The sequence below is a fragment of the Gymnoscopelus braueri genome (assembly GCF_963280865.1).
Source record: "Gymnoscopelus braueri genome assembly, chromosome: 4".
Taxonomy (NCBI): Eukaryota; Metazoa; Chordata; class Actinopteri; order Myctophiformes; family Myctophidae; genus Gymnoscopelus; species Gymnoscopelus braueri.
The window spans coordinates 6,392,655-6,412,670 of NC_137605.1; the positions used below are offsets into that span (position 1 = coordinate 6,392,655).

The following is a 20,016-nucleotide window of genomic DNA, read 5'->3' on the forward strand; positions in this document are numbered from 1 at the left end:
TTCTTGTTACCTACAGACCTTGTAAGGGTAATTCATGCTTTTATCTCTTCGTGTTTAGACTATTGTAATTCTCTTTACTCTGGACGTTCTATCCCGTCTCTAACACCGTCTGGTACAGAATTCAGCTGCCAGACTGCTAACTAGCTCCAAGAAATGTGGCCATATCACACCCACCTTAGCTGCTCTTCACTGGTTACCTTTTAGTTTCAGCATTGATTTTAAGATTTTCGCTCATAGTTATATTTCAGACATGCTGACGAGCCGGCCACAGCCTTAGGTAAGGCCCTCTTGGTCATTCCCAATGCACCGGCTCATTATAGAGGCGATCGGGCCTTTGCAGTCCGGGCTCCGCTTTGGAATGATCAGTGCCATCTGTTTAATCACTTCTGAAAACTCAGCTCCATGGAAAGTCCTTTTCTTGCCAGTTAAGTGTTTTTATTTATTGTATCTGTGTTTATTTTATATCTCTGTTTCTGTGGTATTTTATTTTATATTAGTACTTTTTAAACTGTTGTATGTGTACTCCTATGGTATCATATTGCTCATTTGCCTTGTTCTGTAAAGCACTTTAAACCCTCTATTCGTAGTGAACCAGCCCTGAGTTGGCTCTGTACTTGTACTGCTCTGGTTTCCTTCTACGTCAAATCTCTTCGGCAGAAAACGCAGATCTACAAGCTCACAGCACGCGATGCGTTAGCTTCTAGATCTTCTATTTCTGGCAAATGTTCCCCCAGAATATGGGGTGCTGTGGTTCAAGGGGTTAAGAACCTTATTTTGGTATTCGCAAAGCACAATTCACTAGGGAATGTTCTATAAAAAGAGCTTGATTGATTTACTGACTGACTCTTTACTATAGTTTACCTTCTGCTTTCCGCTGTGCCTCGGAGAGGTTTTTATCTGCTACCAGTAAGGTGTTGCCAGTTACCGCCTTCTCATCCAGGTATGCCTTCAGAACCTCCTCAGCCTGGTCACACAGACACACACACACACACACACACACACACACACACACGCACACGCACACACACAAACGCACACGCACACGCACACGCACACACACACGCGCGTACAGATGGTTAATTTAACATTCTCTGACTCAGTCAGATCTGAAGTTGGTAGGAATCTAACTGACCTTGACTCCTCTGCCTTCTGCATGGTTGTATTTATCAGTCATCATCTGGAGGTCCTGGCAGAACGTCTCGTATCCTCCAGGGACTGTGTAGAGACCAGCTCCCAGGTTGTCCTCCAGAGGTTTAAAGACTTGTTTGATGATTAGTCCACATGCCTTCCTGGACTCGTTGAAGTTTTTCTCAGAGATCTGATTGTATTCCCCCTGAAGTACACTCTAAAAACATAGTGGTCAAAATGAAAATGTATATATTCACAAATGGTTTAATTTGTGGTGTGCACTGTGTGTTCCAACGTTTATTGTAGGGGTGTGCCGATATATCGTCCCGCGATATATCGCGATACGTTTTCGTGACGATATGTATCGTTTTTTACAATAATAATAATTAGGCATGCAAACAGCCCCGAGGTGAAAAGGGTGACAACATGTTGTTTTTTTTCGGGTCAGGTGTCACACTATTGCCCTATTTGGATTCAAAACGGCTATTGTAGCTGAAAAGCTACAAGTTTGCATGTCTGAATAATGCAAAAACAGAATTATTTGTTTGCATTTGCTTTTTTTCTCCCCCATATATTTTCATAATAAAAAAGTGCACATCGTATCGTATCGAAATCGTATCGAAGTTGTGAGCCCAATATCGTATCGTATCGTTTCATGAAATTAGTGTATCGGCACACCCCTAATTTATTGCATAGTCTTCTTAAAGGTAGGGTAAGTGATATTTTTTGGAGAAGACAGCACTATATTCTGATAGTAATCATTGCTATAGAGTGTTTCTTCAGCTCTTTAATAAACAGAAAATACATTTTCAGGTATAGGTGACAACATTTCAGCCAATCAGGAGAGAGTACCCATTTATCATCTTTATTTTTATAGTGTTCCAGTTCCAATTTGTTCAGCTCATTAATTTGTGTCATCACTTCCAATGTCACTTGCTTAATCTGTATCCTGACTGAGTTCTCTATCCTGATTGGATAAAATTGGTATCCTGACCTGAAAATGCCTTTTCTTTTTAATAAAGAGCTGGAGAGACATGGAGACTCCTGTTACTGAACAAACACTCTCTATAGCAATGAGTACTATCAGAATATAGAGCTATTTAACACTTATTTTGACCAAAGAAAATCCCTTACCCTACCTTTAAGTTCTTGTGCTTTACTACTGCTTTACATGGTGTGCACTGTTCGCCTCACGTGACACCACAGCGTTCCGACAGTTTTTCCACCGGATAGCCTAATCTGATCAGTGTCGCAAGCACTCACACACACTCAAAATAATAATGCAAAACTAATTAGAATTAAAACCATGTTCGTTTTTGTTTTTCCACCATCACCGGCGAGACGTTCTCAATAGCGTCTACCTGGCTGCTTTGCACAACATTAGGCTACTCAGAAAAGCCATGGACTTGAATTGGATGTGTTACATTCCTCTCACAATGAGAGACAACAGTCTCTGCACTGCAGACAGAGTGTGAAGGGGATCGCTTAGAAGAGGACCCAGTTCTCTGAGACAAGACAAAGACAAGTTGTCTGATTATTTTAAGTACTTATGTGTGGGTGAGTCTATGTAAAGGGCTTTTATATAAAACTAAAAGGAAAATAAAATAATTAATTAATTGAAACAAAAATAAAAACAACAAATTGACAATGCAACAAAATAATAAGTCACATGTTGTAATAAATCACATGTTGAATACAGTATTTCAACTAGCACTGAGCTGATTGGCTATGTGCACATGCGTGCACGTGATGTCAGAAAATATAGCCCCCCTAGTTCAAAAATCCACAGCTCATCACTGACCTCCATTGATAGTATATGCAGATACAAGCAGAGTGGGCACTAAGGAAGATTGGACACCTTGATCTAAAATTGGCTATTTTGTCCAAAATGTAAAAAAATATATATATTAGGGTAGCACTTTATAATAACTATACACTATTAAGCATTAGTTAAATATTAGTAAAGGCTTAATTCATCATTAACTCATCATTAGAAAAGCATTATTCATACATTACTAAGCATTAGTAAACACAGTTATAAACGTTTCAACTATACACTATTAAGCATTAGCATTAGTAATATGGTCTGAAGTAATGTAAAGTATATATGATGTGAACATGCACGGTACATCATTGTCAGACCAAAATGTATCCCTCAACGTCTTGATCATGCCCAAAGTGATTGGATAAACAGGTTTTGTAGCAATATGTTGCAATTGTAGTGCATCCAATTAATGATTATGATTTGGCAAGGAGTGTAACAAATACAAGTGGGAGGGGCTCCCTCAGTGAAAAGACAAGCGACAGAAACTATGCATATCGAGATACGAGGGAAAGCTAAGGGACTCAAAAGGACAATAATTTGACTAAGCTTTAGAGGATTTTAAAAAGTGTTGCATAAGGTGATGGAAACACAATATGAAAACAATGGATGATGATTTCCAACACATACCAGAAGCTTCATCTGATATTCTTGGTTGTCATCTCTGAATGAATGTTTCATGAAAAGTGCCAGAGCCTCTCTCTCACTGGATGCATGGATTGCAGACAGTTCCTCCAGGGTGTTGGTGGGGAAGCGTACTGACGTCATCCCCTGTACATAGACGACCTGGGCTTGCTCAACAGCTTTGGCATTCTCAATCTCAGCCAGTGCCTTCACAGCATTTTCCAGACAGGGAACCTCTCCACTACGGATGGCTTTCAAGTATGTCTCTGCCAGTTGACCAAGCACTGTGGAAGGAAGACTGATTCAGCAAGTGTGTTCTAGTCATGATAGTTCAGAGATTGATGTTTATGTTGCTAATGCCAATGTCACCTACAACAACACACAAGAGGAGGCTGGGAGGTATACTGAATATTATGTTATAGGCTACTGTCATGAATCCTTACAAAGGTACTTTTTAAAGAAAAAAGGAAATATATAATATTTTAACCATATCACACCTATATTCTTGACAATAAACACTTGATTTGTCAGAATGCAAAGTGAGCACAGTTGGCAGTCATTGATGTCAATCCCTCAAATGCTGTTGACTGACAGCAATGCCAGAAACCCAGTGGCTGCAGTGTACCTTTATTTAAATCCCACTTACATCTGCCAGTGACCTTTATGCCGCTACTGAGAGTCTTGGTCTCAGACTTAGTGTAGATGTGTTCAGTGAACCTTTTGGCCTGTTCAACAAAGTCTGGATCCAGGTCAGCATCTGTCAGTTCCTCCATTCGTTTCATTGTCTTGGCGTTGGCTGGTCTCTCAAACACAAAACACGAGCGAGGCAAGAAGAATTTACGAAGGCAGGTACGGGGTTCGTTGTACTGCTGATTCTCTGTACCTGTGACAGAATGAAACACATACAGAACACATTACCTTTCAGTGTAAAGATAAATGCCTAGTTTAAATTATTGAACGCTCAATTATATTTAAATAATTTTCAGACGTTCTTGAAACCTTGTTTGTCCTTGAGACCGTGTTCCAGGTACTCGTTCGCAGTTATGGGTTCCCCATCTAGCTCCAGATCGAGTGTAAAATCTCGCACAGCCCACACAAAGGAGGGAAGGAAACGTACATACGTACGATCATCATCCTCATCCTTATTGGACTTCATTTTGATATGCTTTGTCAGTTCTGTCACATAGCTGTAAGGGGTTTTGTTGAGGATGACACAAGAGCCTCACACAACACTGGATTTCTAAACCTTTTTACAGGAGGGTAGACTGTGCAGGGATATATTTAGAAGCTGCAAAATGTTCTTTTAGGACAGAAATGTGAACATCTGACAAGACAGAAATACCTACATGAGATACATTTATTTAGTATTAAATACTGAATAAATGTTTGTTTAGATGAAAACTGTCCCTGAAACACTGTTTATAGAAAGGGCGGTTCAATTTGTTTCAAATGGATTATCTGCATTTTATTGAGATTGGAGAGAAGTTTTAAACATTTGCAAGAGCTTTCCCAAAACAATATACTTGAGCTTGTCCAAGTACTTGGACTAGAAAAAACACATTTTAAGTTAATAAATGAACATGCCAAATATACGACTCAATAATCACAGATATAATATGAGCAAAAGAGGGAATAATGAGTGAATGATCTGAAGGATACTGAAGGTTCTCCAGGGCTTTATTATCAATGGTGCCCATGCTGTTGTAGACCAGGGTGCTGCTGAGCAGAACTGCCATGGCAAAGATCCAGTTGTCATTCGTCGTATTTCCCTGAAACCAGAATAAATTGTTTGGATGTGTTACATTACTCTGATCACATGTAGTTCATAGTTTGCCACCATTTCTTACACTATGTTTAAATGTGATTAACAGACAGACAAACGTGTGCTCCTCTGAGCACAAATCTCCGCCAGGCTTGGTTTCTTGCCCAACAGTGCAGCCGTCAGGACGTGAGGAAGCTGCGAGGGTGCTCTGCATTGTTTATAGGCCCCTCAATATGTGATTTTTTATTTTGACAAAATGGACATTTTTGCTAAACGGGCTTCTGCCGTAAACTTTGGACAAAATCAAGAAGTCTGCTATTTAATGTGAATTTTGTGTTATTACACCTATAAAGCTGTTTCAAATTAAGTATTTTGTTGTTGTTGTTTCAGCTGTCCTAGAACAATCTTGGCTTGGTTGCCCACAGTTCCCATATTTGGGCAACTCTTGTAATTTGCATAATCCAAGATGGCGACTGAACGCCATGGCGAAAATTTACCTTTTGACCCGCTTATCCTAGAACAGTATATGTGTAATAAATCTTTTTTAGGTCTGATCTGATCCAAGATTGCCACTGATTGAAAAATGTTACTTTTGACCCACTTGTAGTAGAATGATGTGTAATACCTCCTTTTAAGGGTTTTCATATGTGTAGAATCCATTGCTGATGTTAGTTTTTTAATATCAGGTCAATCTCACATGTTAAAGGTCAGATCAAGGTTAAATTTGACCTATGAGAGAACAACTTTAAAAAAGAAAGTAGGCCTATATATATATATATATATATATATATATATATATATATATATATATATATATATATATATATATATATATATATATATGTTTATTATTATATAATAATATAAGTTTATTATTATTATTATTTTCAACTGATTTCTGTCATTTTCATGAGATTAATGATAAATAGAATAATTTACAAATGCATTAAAAAATGGCGTTTCGAGGTGGGGGTGAACGCCCAACTCCACTAACCCCCAGCTTCTGACATCACATCCCCAATCCCTTCCTGTAATAACTTGATTATTTATAATTATTAAATGCAACCTGATTTGAACATGAAACAAAATGGTGTCTCACCTTCTCAATATCTCCCAGTCCCTCTGTATCCAGCAGCACCAGAGTGTGGTCAGTCTTTCTGGGGTGAGGTACACACCACATCCAGATGCCCTTTGTCTTGGATTGGATGGTGGATCCCAGAGGGAATCCTTGAGGATGAAATATGAGACAGGAACAAACCAAATTATGTTTTTCTTACGTCAAATTATATTTTTCAACTATCCATACTGATGCTGAGTCTTAAAGGGAAATACCAAATTGATTTCCAAGTCATTATAGCTTTGATACAGTCATAGTTGATACAAAGTCATGCATTATTAGATGAAAAAGCACCTCTATGACCAGCAATGAGTGAGATGCAAGATGCGTAAGTAGACGCTGAACAAATCAAATGAAGAAGCGCAATTTGTCAGCAAGTAAAGAAAGTGAAGTGAAGAAAAATAAAGTCCTGTGATCCCGTACCAACCACAATGCACTGTCAATTTGTGTGTCCCATTCATAGCCTACATGTATATGCATTGAAGAAAGTTTACATGTTTTTGCTGCTGCTATGAATGTCATCCCATCACGCAGAGAATGATGTCTGAGTGAATATCATGGAAAAGTTTAGGTATTTGACTAAATACACATTCAAATCGATCGGATTAAAAAAGCATTTAATCCGATCGGCTTTAATCGGGATTAACTGTTCAATGGGGTTTGACCAGAGCGAATTTCATTTACTTTCACTAAGCTATCAGACGCTGACAAGATCGTCAGTCAGATGACGGGATTCCTCTTACAACTTTGTAAAGCAGTACCCATTACCTTGGGCCATTCATTTTGCTCTCAACAAGACTTTTTTCATAACTAAAGTACAAGGACACAGCCTGAGTCTGACTCAAGTTTTAGGATCCCATCTCCAGGAGACCGTAGTTTAGGATAGATCTTATAGCCCGAAAGGACAGTCAGCTGAGTCAGCCGTGGGTTTTATTGTTGTTGTTGGTTGTCAGGGCGATATCACAACCAATCGATGGACGGGCTCTGCCTGGCCTTGTCCGCTGCGGGTTGCAGTGACAGCGTTGTGTCAATGTAATATGAAAACAAACTAAATCAATTGACCAAAACCCAAATCCTATTTTTAGAAGTAAGGGGATGCTGCTCCCCCGCACTCCCCCTCCTCTACACCCCTGTTCTTATCTCATCATAGAATCATGGATTCAATGATGAATACATTTATTAAAACCCCAGAAGAGAACATTGAGGAAACATTTACAATAATTGTTTATGGTTATGCAGACAGAATTAAGATTTAAAACATATATAAATTACTATATCAAATTAAAACATAATTAAGATACAACAAAAATACATAATATGAGTTATCAACTAAAAACAAATCTGCAATTAAACCTCAAAGTGGGATTAACGGGGACAACATAATATACATAATATTTTTTGAAGTGTGTTACAAACATGGGGATTATACTGTAGTAGAAAACCTGCAGATGGCTTCAGACTATATTGGAATTAAAGCTGAGATTGTAGTGTTCTAATTAGGCAACTGGCTTTTATTTACCACCGTATTTTATAAATGTGGACTCAAATAAAGAAATTCAAATTGTGTGTGTGTGTGTGTGTGTGTGTGTGTGTGTGTGTGTGTGTGTGTGTGTGTGTGTGTGTGTGTGTGGGTGGGTGGGTGGGTGGGTGGGTGTGAGTGTGAGTGCGTGTGCGTGTGCGTGTGTGTGTCATCATGTGTGTGTGTGTGTGTGTGTGTGTGTGTGTGTGGGTGGGTGGGTGGGTGGGTGGGTGGGTGTGTGTGAGTGTGAGTGCGTGTGTGTGTGTGTGTTATAACTGTCACCAGGCAGACATCGACTCATATAACACTCATCTGTTGAGCGGACTCTGTTGTTTGCATCGCGTTTGTCATTAAATATGTGGCCTTGTGCTTGACCACAATAATTGTAATAATATGTATATAGCCTGTATTTTTGTCTGGTAATGAACATGCTCACCTTTGTTGGTCCCAGCCAGCTTGTTCATGAGGTAGGACTTTCCGGTTCGGTACATGCCCACTACTGACACCACGACCACTTTCTGCTCAATCTGCTGTAAAATCTTCTGGGCACTGGGAACCATACGCAGTTTCCCATTGCTGTCACTCTCTATCAGACATACTGGCTCCTTCATGCTGCAGGCTGCCATGATGGTCACTGCTAGTTGAGAAAAAACACAGAGGGACATGTTTAATAAGTACACTGCTACATGAATGATTATGGCATTAATGGTTTATTTTAAAGGGGAACATCAAATATATTATTGCAACAAGCGTGGTGGCCACAACACAAGTCATGGCTTGTGGCTGTTAGGACCCAAGGAATTACACAATACAAAAACATAAATAGCCATAAAACACACAACATAGACAGCAGACAGTGTTTTCTTGTTTTTCCACATTTTCATTTGGACAGAAAAACTAATGATACGTTAGTACCCTGACCCGATGCGTCCATGGCATGCATCCTACTAATGAACAACAGGACTAGAAGTAGTCGGCCTAGTATCAGTAAAAGCCATAGTTGTGGGATAGATAGTATAGACAGTAAAGTATAATGGATGGAGGTAGGATACATGGATACATGGAGAGACGGAGGGAGCAAACAGGCCCTCAAGGTGAACCGTTGTCAGGCCCATATAGGCCCAGTGTGAGACCCTCAATACACAGGGCCAGGGGCGTTTTAGGGGGGGGGGGGTAAATGGGACTGAGTTAGACCCTATCGACAAGTATTTCAGGATACAGATCATGTGTACAGGAAGCATCGCCTCCTCCATATATGGCGACTGCTACTTATCACAGACACTGAACAGAATTTTGCCTCTGCAATGCAAAATTGCAGGAATTGCAGGAATGCTCTTGGCTTGGGCATTCCTGCAATCGGCAGGCCTCTCACAACGGATTTATGGACATTACAGAGGCTTCCAAATATGAGCACAAGCAGTTTACATTTGTAACCAAAGCTGTATAATAGCCTCCTTAAGATGTTGCTCACACACACACACACACACACACACACACACACACACACACACACACACACACACACACACACACACACACACACACACACACACTCACACACACACACACACACACACACACACACACACACACACACACACACACACACACTCACACACACACACACACACACACACACACACACACACACACACACACACACACACATTTGAAATATTTATTTATGTCCACATAAACAGAAGTACAAGAATGCCTTGTACAAAGGACATAAACACTGCCAGTGCAGTCAGATAATGGAAAAACAGCCAGTTACAAAGTGCCTATAAGGAAGAACATTGTTACATACAATAATGTTGGCATACTTGTCAAACACAGCAGACAACAATCATGGGTAAAGGAAACAACGCTTCCTCCAAATTGAGCGGCTTCCTATAATAGCTGATATTGAGCAGTACAGTACCTTGCTAATTGTTAAGCCCTCCTTTTGGAGAAACACGCACGCGCGCACGCACGCACGCGCACACGCTCACACACACAAACACTAAAATCCAGGCCTTTACATGGTGGGAACCAGTGGACAAACATGTATGATGAAAGGAAAATTAACTGCCAGTAAACATGCCACATACACAAAGTCCCTAAGGACCAAGATTAGGATAGATGGCCATGACATGGCAACATCTAGTATTAAGAAATGACACGATTAATGACTGTATTGGAAAGATGAGGGAGAGGAAGACTAATAATTACAGTATTAAACCTAATGTCAAGGAGTTGAAGATCAGACCATCATCACGCTTGGTGCACTTATGTCTCTGTAGACTTAACCTCTGCCTCTGTACATTTAACCTCTGCATAGCATCAATAAAGCCACGCTTGAGCAATATCTACTGTCTCACATCTCTTGATCATTTCTCTGGAAGCAAAGACCCAGCCACAGAAATCCACTACAGTGGTTAATTCATAATGTATTTGTTGTCCTGCAGGGAAATACAACATTTATCTTTTGGAGCTCGAGAGAAAAAGCAGGAATCACTGCCCTATATATACTGTAAGCAGGGGAGTAGGTCTAGTGCTAAGAGTGGGACTCCTTACATTTTTTAATTACCAACACATTTTCAAAGCACCATGTAAGATGAATGAACAGTTATTGTGTCCTACAGACTTGACCGATTCACTAGAGATATTAAATAACAAATAGCCTCTGTAATTAATAATTACAAATATCAGAGGTTCCAAGGTAATAGTCCTGTGCAGATAGGGCTTAAGACACACTTTCCGGTCTACATGTAACTGAAAGACAAGTGGTCTCAGTGTCTTACCTGCTTCAGTATTGAAATCCTGATGTAGGTCTGGAGAGACAGAGGAAGTATAAAGACAGGCTATGAAGCTTAATCACCAAGGACCACAGATCACTGACTTCTCTGGTGTCTGCTTCTCCTTTTATACAGTAGGTCACAGTCTGCAATTCCACTGGGGGGAGCCAGAGATCTATCTCTGTTATTTACAAGAAGTCAGACCATTTCTTGTAAATACTTGGGTGGATCTGAGGCGTAGCCAGCTACAGGCAGAGGGGGGCAGTTTCCCGCCCAGTTTGCTGAAAGACCCAGTGGTGGAAAGTAACATGTGTACATTTACTCAAGTACTGTACTTAAGTAAACTTTGTGTTGCTTTTACTTACTTGAGTATTTCCATTCTTCAATACTTGCTACTTTTACAATTATTTGAAAACTTTAGTTTTTTTTAGATTTAGATTATTATGTATTATTAGTATGTAGTATAAAAACATGCAACATATTACATACAACTTCAGCCCAATATATACTTTGGGTAAAAATCTTTTGAAAATAGCTGATCTGCAAGCTCACCATGGGTTGCGATGTGACGCATTGTTGCATAGAAAAAACACGGTCTCCTCACGTATTAGAAGGACAATATCAGTCACCAGAACCAAGAACACACACGCACAGAGCACACACACACACACACACACACACACACACACACACACACACACACACACACACACACACACACACACACACACACACAGCCACTCAGACACACACAGCCACTCAGACACACACAGCCACTCAGCCAGCCACACACACACACACACACACACACACACACACACACACACACACACACACACACACACACACACACACACACACACACACAGCTATTAATAGACATACATGGGTGTAAGGAGATGCTGGATAAGCAGCTGATTGCAAACCATTTTAACATCAAAAGGCCACACCAGGGCCTATTGAGGTTAACCCACACCAAGCCCGGATACCAACACCAGAGACAAGCCAGGAGTGATAAGACAACAGACCCGACAATCACTCCAACAGAGGGTCGAGCTATATCCTGCTGGGGCCGTCCAAAAGGTCACACTAGCCCCTGCATAACCTCGACCCCCCCCCCCCCCCCCCCACACACACACACACACACAGCACGCAGAAACATAGGCTTTGGGGCTCTCTCCCCCTCTCTTTTTCCCTCTCTCTCTTTTTCTCTTATAAGGGACATATTTGGAAACAACCTTGTTGTCACACAAAGACATTGTTCACATGACCTATGAAGACGACATATGAACTATGAACAATAAATGAACAAATGTGTTTAACCATGTGGTAAAACCACATAAGGGTCGTAGGGTCAGAAACGCCCCCCCCAAATGGCCAGGCGCCAGGATGCCTGACCTCGTTTGCCTACATCCTCACCAGATAAGAAATTAGCATAGTAATAACTTTTCTGGTACATCAAAGGGTTTCGGTGCATAAAGACCTCTAAGAAACCCCAGTGAATCGCTCAAGCCACAACCCGCTCTCGGACGTAGGAGGTGACCAATCCTCTGTTGACCCATTGCGAGGCTCTTCAACTAGGAGAGACACCACCCGGAGCAGCAGCTCCGCAGAGAGGCCGCCTCGCCTCGCTCGTCTCCGCCTGATACTCACCAACGCTGGGCGCTTCCAGTCCCCAGCTGAAGATCTCCTCTCTCTACCCACATGCACCCGAGCCGTGAAGTGCGCCCGGACCCGAGAAGACCTCCGCCGCCATCAATGCCCATTCCGTCTGCCTTTACACGGAACACCTTGCCTTAAACTGAACAATTTGCTAAAGAACTCTCAGTCCGACTCTACAGCGTGCCTGTCCATTCTTTCCAGAAGCCAGTTTGAAGCCAAATACAAGGTGTGTTACCGTTTGATCTGTGCATATTGCCATAAGCGACATTGTTATATGTGTAAACATTTAATATCTAAACTGTAATCATTTGAGTAAACTCAAGTATTACAGTATAGTATTCCCAATACGTTCCTTCTACTCTCTCTATCCCTTTTCTTCCTTCCCGTTTTTTTTATCTCCTCCATTTAAATACACACACGACATGAAAGCTTCTATTTCAGCACCCTCCCCTCTTCTCTTGATATCCAAAGCGTTATACATGTGTGTATCAAAATGTTTAGTAAAATGGGATTAAGGCTAATAGAGATTTATGACTGAAGCATTTGGCTATGGACCAAACCTTTCCAGTGATAACATCTCCTGCTTTTGAGGAGCAGGGAAATTGTTCGCTGTTGTTCACGGCCGTGATCAACTGGGACAATTTTACTAAAGCCAAAACACATAGTATTTCAACTCTTTCGCTCATGCGAGAGGATTGAAGTAACTATCTCATTTTTAGGGCTCATAGCTTTCTAAATTGCTTGTAAACTCTGTAAGCTGAATAAACCCGCTTTATTATAACGTGAAAAGAAGTCTTTTGGTGTCATTTGTCCAACCAGTTATGAGTGTATTTCTTGTTGTTTTATGGCATTTATATTAACCAGTCAAGAACTCACGTTACACAAACGTAACGTAAAGTTTCATATAGCGATACATGTACACAAACCAATGTGTGCCTGTGTTGAGATATGGTAATTGAGTCACAAATTATATTTTATATGATTTGTGAAGTAATTACGTCTTGTGTATGAATATGCTGGAATATTATCCAACGTAATCGTTACATAAAGTGGTGCCCCCTAAGCGAGGCTGGTTATTGTCATTGAGCAGCGAGAGAATACTGTACTGAGTTGACAAATGATATCAAAAAAAAATTCTACGTCCAAAACAGACGTCAATACCCTTTTTTTTTTTTTTCTCCCCACCCGCGATTGGATCTTAACCGCCGCTGCGAGTCAGCCGCGCATGAGACCATAGGGGAAGAGAAAAAAAAAGAGAGAGAATTTATTATGTCCCCAGGGAGATAATACAACTATTTGTTTTAATGTAAGTTCAGCACAGGCAGGTCGAATAACTCTTCTTTAAATTAGTTACTTAAAAAAGGACATTTCCCTTCTTAATTTCTGGCAAGTTCTTACAGGGGCCAATTTATTAATAAGACACCGATCCTCGAGTGTAACTAACTCGAGCCGGTAATTATAATAAAAAGAGAAAGCAAGATAATTGTTAGATAACAAAAGTCTGAGCTAAACCTATTGTAAATATTCCGTCAAAACTGAACTGAATCAAACCTCTAAGACAGTAATACCGTCTAAAAGAGAAGGGGAAATTCGGGTAAAACCACTACTATAGTGCAATTTTCACTTGGACTCCCAGTAAACGCTTACAGATCAGACGAAAAAAAATAGAATAGCCAGTGAGCATATTTTTCTTCTTTTTCAAACTGATCCGTAATTTAACTTGTGCCGAGATTGCTGTCTGAAGGAAATTCGTGTTTTTAACACAAACAGCGCCAGGCCCGTACAGCCTGCTGTCTGATCCTCCTGTGACTTTTCAGTTAGCGCCATTTTGAATTACGTCAACACGCCCCTCCCGGCTCAAGACAGCCTGGTTACTGCGGTTGATCCTTCTGTGATATTTCAGTTAGCGCCATTTTGAATCACGTCAACACGCCACTCCCGTTGCTGACGTCACAGCACGTGTAGTGACTTTTGGGTACTCTAGAACTCCTCCCCCAGCTACAGCTGAGCTCCAGGGAAAGAGTCACGTGAAATAAACACTGACACAGACCGTTTATTACTAATGCATGAAGAGTAAATGAGCGCTGACTCGTTCACTTAATACTCTGTGTGTGTGTGTGTGTGTATATTTAACTACTCACGTCGCTACACGACAAGCTAATAGGCTATCAGCCTCTCTCCCAAAGGGTGAAAAGTGAAAGTGGTAATTGTACTGTAAATGGCTGGTTGTGTGGAGACAAACTAAAATCCAGGATTGTACTTAAAGGTGTTTAGCTAATGTTTGTTTGAGCTCGTTTTAAAGTAAAGGGTTAATAAGTTAACTGCTTAATTCGGAAAGTTAATCTTAGTTCAGAATTGGAAACAGATTATTAATTTTTGTTCCTTTGTAAGAAGAAACACAATAAGTCTGGCGATTGCAGAGTATTTTCGGCTATAATTCCCGGAAATTTTTCAATGTTCCGGTTTCTAAAGATACTCTGCAGATTGTTCACGTTTATTCTGGAATTTCTATAAATGGATAAAATTATTTAAAAAAAAAAAAAAAATGAGAGATTGAATTTTTCTCACTTCTCTCTGATTAGTTTTTCCAAATTTTAAGGAAAAATTTTGTTTCCTCTCTTTTAATCTCGGTTATTTTTGGGAAAACCCAAGGGAACCTTCTAAGACTTTCCCCTTTATCAAAGATACTTTACTATCCAAATCAAATAAACGTTTGCTTGAAAAACAAAACAAAAACAAAAACAAACAAACAAAACAAAAATTGTTCTATGAACTAAACAAAGGGACCTAGGACTAATAATCCCTATTGGATTAATTTTCCTACACCTCTAAACAAAGCTAAGACACCTCAGGATACATATCAGGGAAACATTGTCTCATTTCCACACGACCTACCAAGTGCAATTCCACTGTTACTTCACCAGTATTGCTGCATGTACTATTTTTCCTAGTTTTGTCCAAGATAGTAGCTAACACTAGCTGAACATATTTGGACCGAATACCGAACCTAGTACTCACTCCTTTCGCCCTAGCAAGTAAGATGGCCTCCAGCTCCTGCCTCAACCTGGTTAAAGTCATAGCTTCAACAATGAGCCTTCCCTATGAGGATGAGCCATGTAAAAAAAATATTGACGACCTAGAAATAGAGGCCAACCTGAAAGCAGTGAACAGGAACTTCCACGAAATTAGGGCATATAGCAAGACGGAGATGCTCCAGTGTACAGGACACCTCCTGGGTAACTTGGTTCAATTAGGGGTATATAGTCTAAACAGACAGACAGCCCTAACTGGCGAGTGGGACAGCCTCACGGACCGAACTAACAAACTTCAGGATAGACTGACAGCCTCAGAGGACGAAAACGTAACAATGGCCGGTCAGTTACACAAACTGCAAAATACCGACAAATTACTGTTAGACTCTGAGAAAAGGTGCGATAAGCTCGAGGACGAGGTGAAAAATTTGGAAATTAAAGCTGCTTTGCTGACAAAAGCGGAACAGGAAATACTACAGCTAAAAAACCAAATTGCCACAATGCAGCTAACTGCGGCACCAATCCCTCCACCTCCCCTAAGTACCAGCCCTAAGCAGGCAGGTCACGCTAGCGCACGGATAAACCAGCTAGAAACAGAGGCGCTCGACCTTCAAGACCGCATCTCTGAAGGTCAATCAGAAAAAGCTAAACTAACCAAAAATCTCCTGGCTGTTCAGACTGATAACAATGACTTTCTAGCTAAAATGAGCAACCTGCGGAAAGACATAGATGTCTCCCAGGGTACATTAGCTATCAAAGAGCGTTTCATCGGGTCTTTAAAGGCAGAAATAGATGGTTTTACACAGGAAAAACAAGCATGGGACAAATACATCTCAGAAACGACATCTCAGGTGGCAAAGTTGAATCGTGAACTGGAAGTCACTACACATCAACTCACTAACCTAAAAGTGGAAAACCAAATTGCCAGCTATGACTTGACTAGGATGGCTCGTAGAGATACGGTTCCCCCGCCGGGGAGAGCAGTGAGCACCCCGTCAAGCGGAGCCCTGCCTCCCCTACTGGGGACCCACCCTGTGTACACTAGCCCAGGTCAGCCTCTTGTGAATGGTAGTCAAACCTTCCCAAATGCAGGAAGCCCACCCCAGCCCTTTGTGACAACAATTGTCCCAGGGTATGGGGCTTCTTCCGCCCAAGGGCAAGCAAGCATGAGCCTGCCAGGTCCAGCCCAGCCAGGGCTAAACGGTACAGGTATTCAATTAAGGTCAGGAAACGGAACGGTGTCACCTCGAGCTAACCCAGCCGGTCGACACCTAACCACTGACGACCTAAAGAAGCTTGCTAAATTTATCCCACGCTTTAACCCCACGCCAGATGGGGCAGTGGATACCTACACCTATTTGGAAGACATTGACTACCATTTACAAGAGTATGCCCCTGTCACATCTGACACTAAACTAAGACTAATTACGCTAACCTCCAACCGTGAGGTCAGCAGTTTTGTTAGACGCCAAACGGACACCAACTGTCAAGACTGGCAAGCTATTCGTAATGCAATTATTGAGGAATTTGCAGACCACCAGAGCATGGGGGGTATTACCGCTGCCGTAGGCGTCCGTCATTCAAAAGACGAACCTATTAATGCATACTACGCAAAACTACGTAGGGCATTTTTCGGCGATCAAAACCTACCCAATATGGAAGAAAACGAAAACTTTAAGGCCTTGTTCTTGAGTAATTTGCATCCTTCAATTAAAAGGCAAATCCCCTTGGGAGTCGAACCTAAACAAACGAAAGCTAACCAGCTACGCAATTTGGCCCGTGAAGCATTCGAGAGGGATCGCACAAAGCCCCGGGAGCATGCAATGTACTCAATAGAAAGCCTAGAACTCGAGGGGGGGCACCCTCGCGCCGACGCGCCCAACAATGGACTGGGTGACCAGCCTCCGCCGGAACGGCAAAACGGTCGGGATCAATATAAAAGGCAGGACGACCGCGATCACTATGGGAGAAGCGACCGCCAATCTTCCTCGTGGAGAGGGCCTCGCTCCTCCTCATTTGACCGCGGCCGCCCCTCGTTCCAAGACCGCGATCGCCCCTCGTTCCAAAACCGTGATCGCCCCTCGTTCCAAAATCGCGACCAACCCTCCTTCCAAAATCGTAGCCCCAGCCCGTTCAGGAAATTGCGATTTGACGACGAAACGTCCGACGATCCCAAACCACTGCGCACCCGGGAATTCTCGCCTCGGCCCGCGGGTCGCGAACCTCAAGACCGCAATAAAAAGAGTCAATACACGTCCGTCACAAACGAAACGTTAACTCAACTTATAGAAGCAGTCTACGATAAAGTTGAATCTAAGAAACTTGCTAAACAGGCCTCCGACCGAGAACCCTCGAGAAGGAGACCTCCAAAAAAACGTACTGAAACTAAGCCCGCCGAAACGGACCCAAAACCAGTAAAAGACGTTCTTTGCATATCTGTGCCACCCATAGTTGAACTAGATATCAACTCCCTCCCGAATAGGCCGTGTAGTCCGTCTCAAATGAGCACCGCTGGCTCGGAAGCAAGCACCATACGCATCGAATCACCCCTTCCGGATGACATGAGGCGTATCAGTGCCGCTGCACTCCCCGAAACCATAGCGACGTTGGCTCCTTACAAGGCCACTACACCTCCCTCAGTGGAGGACAAAGGCAGCACAGTATTCACCATTCAACGCCAAACCCTACAGGGGTCAAACCAAACACTTGCACACCCATCCCACACAAAAAAGGGATTCAGACAAGTGTTAGCTAAACTCATCCAGCGGGGGCAACGTCGAAAGTTATATCTAACCCTAACGTTAGAAAACACGCTCACCCATGAGGCCTTACTAGACACGGCAGCCGACATCACTCTGATGTCACACGGCCTATTCAAAGTCCTACAGGACAGGGCTCGCCAGTGCAACCGTGACATCAAACTATGTCACCACCCTATTCTCATTGTACCCTACTCTGAATCAAGCACAACGCTAGACAAAGTAGCCTTGTGCAAGGTCCAAATCGGACCCATGTCCATGATACACCCCATTTATGTGTCAACATTAGACCACATTCCCTTGTTGCTGGGTAGGGACTTATTAGAGCGCTTGCAGCCTCGAATTGACTATGCTGACCTCACGATTTCCACGGAACTCCGTGAGCCGGTACCACTGGCGGACTCTGACTTCCCGGAAGTCCAGAGCCTGACAGTGATACCGAGAGGACAGCTAGACAATTTCCCCAAAACCTGTGGGAATAAAAGAAACCTCCTCCAGCAACAACAGGCTTTTCTGTGTCCCCTGGGCTCCTCCCAACGCCCCGGTCAATACTGTCCTCAGGTCCTGAATGGGATTACCCTAGAGGATTCCTTACTGACCGACGTAGCACTGGCATTATGGTCTGAATGGTCTGCCATCAGCAGGGAGACCTTTACCCAGCTTCAAACGGCAAATCCCACACTAACACTGCTAAACACCACCATGCGATTCCCACTAGGCACACCCACACCGTCAACCCTGATTGCGGAAGGAATATGTGCTTTGGCCTTGCAATGGGGGGGGCGAAAATTGAATCATGCATTCTTAGTAGTCCCCAACCTAAAACAAGGGATACTACTGGGAGCAGACCTAGCAGTTCGATTAGCAGTAACCATGGACACCATAAACCATGTACTTTGGGCGTTGGCACCCATGACGGAGGATGCAACCATCCTCCACGCTAATCAGTTAGTGGCCGGCCAAACCATACCGCAGGTATGCGCCGTCATAAATGAGCACGAAATCACCATTCCGCCCCGCATGGCCGACGTAGCGATCCGACTAAATGTTAAAAGCGGGCACGAGATCCGGCAACCATTAGTTTTCTTCCAACCCGACGCCACCTTCATCAACAAAAATGTGTCCTTTCAAGGGACACCCATGTTAAATGTAGAAGGCAGGGCTACGTACCTACTGGTGACTAACTGCTCGGAGTCACAAATAGTATTGCGTAAAGGAACCACTCTGGGCCTGCTCATTAGCTCTGATTTCTATGATTTCAGCTTGACAATTCCTGTAATTGGCAGAGTGCCTGCCCTCCTCCAACCCAATCGAGCAGACCCAGATCTCGCCACCACCCTACCCAGGGGGTCAATATCCATTGTATCTCAACTACCCATAGACCAGGAGTCAGTAGGTAGGATAGAGCTAGATGAAAATGACCACATGGTCGTCTACAGCATCTCAGTAGATGAGGCGGTTGTACCACTAAGTACAAGCACACAGGGGGCCCCACGCCAATCCATGCCCACGCTTCCGAATCAAAAAGAACCGTATGAGGGGTTCAATGCCGAGCTGCAACAGGTTCTGGCCATGGGTGACGCAACCAATGACCCTGAATTCAAAAAAGAGTTCCAACAGATACTGTATAAACATGGGTCAGTGTTCGCCAAAGACTCACTAGACTGCGGTCTCACCAACATACACACAGTACGTATCCCTACGCGACCGGAAGCGCCTCCAACATATGTGCGGCAATACAAAATTCCCCTTGCCTCATACGAACAAGTCCAACAAACCATTGATGTAATGTTAGACAACCAAATAATTCGACC

General features: G+C 42.5%; 1 protein-coding gene across 5 annotated transcripts in view; it reads right to left on the reverse strand.

Annotated features, from left to right (window-relative positions):
- The window catches only part of LOC308083936 (guanylate-binding protein 1-like), a 93,376-nt gene that overhangs the window by 8,457 nt on the left and 64,903 nt on the right, over window positions 1–20,016 (reverse strand). Inside the window, exons 1-9 of one of the 5 annotated variants that reach the window (XM_080426363.1) lie at window positions 10,756–10,828; window positions 8,409–8,606; window positions 6,436–6,563; window positions 5,234–5,343; window positions 4,574–4,761; window positions 4,221–4,457; window positions 3,581–3,858; window positions 1,133–1,345; window positions 862–964 (exon numbers count right to left, since the gene is read on the reverse strand). In XM_080426363.1, coding sequence (XP_080282489.1) covers window positions 862–964; window positions 1,133–1,345; window positions 3,581–3,858; window positions 4,221–4,457; window positions 4,574–4,761; window positions 5,234–5,343; window positions 6,436–6,563; window positions 8,409–8,598 — 1,447 coding nt within the window. In that variant the 5' untranslated portion in view covers window positions 8,599–8,606; window positions 10,756–10,828. Of the gene's footprint in view, window positions 1–861; window positions 965–1,132; window positions 1,346–3,580; window positions 3,859–4,220; window positions 4,458–4,573; window positions 4,762–5,233; window positions 5,344–6,435; window positions 6,564–8,408; window positions 8,610–10,735; window positions 10,829–20,016 lie in introns of those variants that run through there. The other 4 variants (XM_080426362.1, XM_080426366.1, XM_080426364.1 and 1 more) reach the window with 4 other exon arrangements.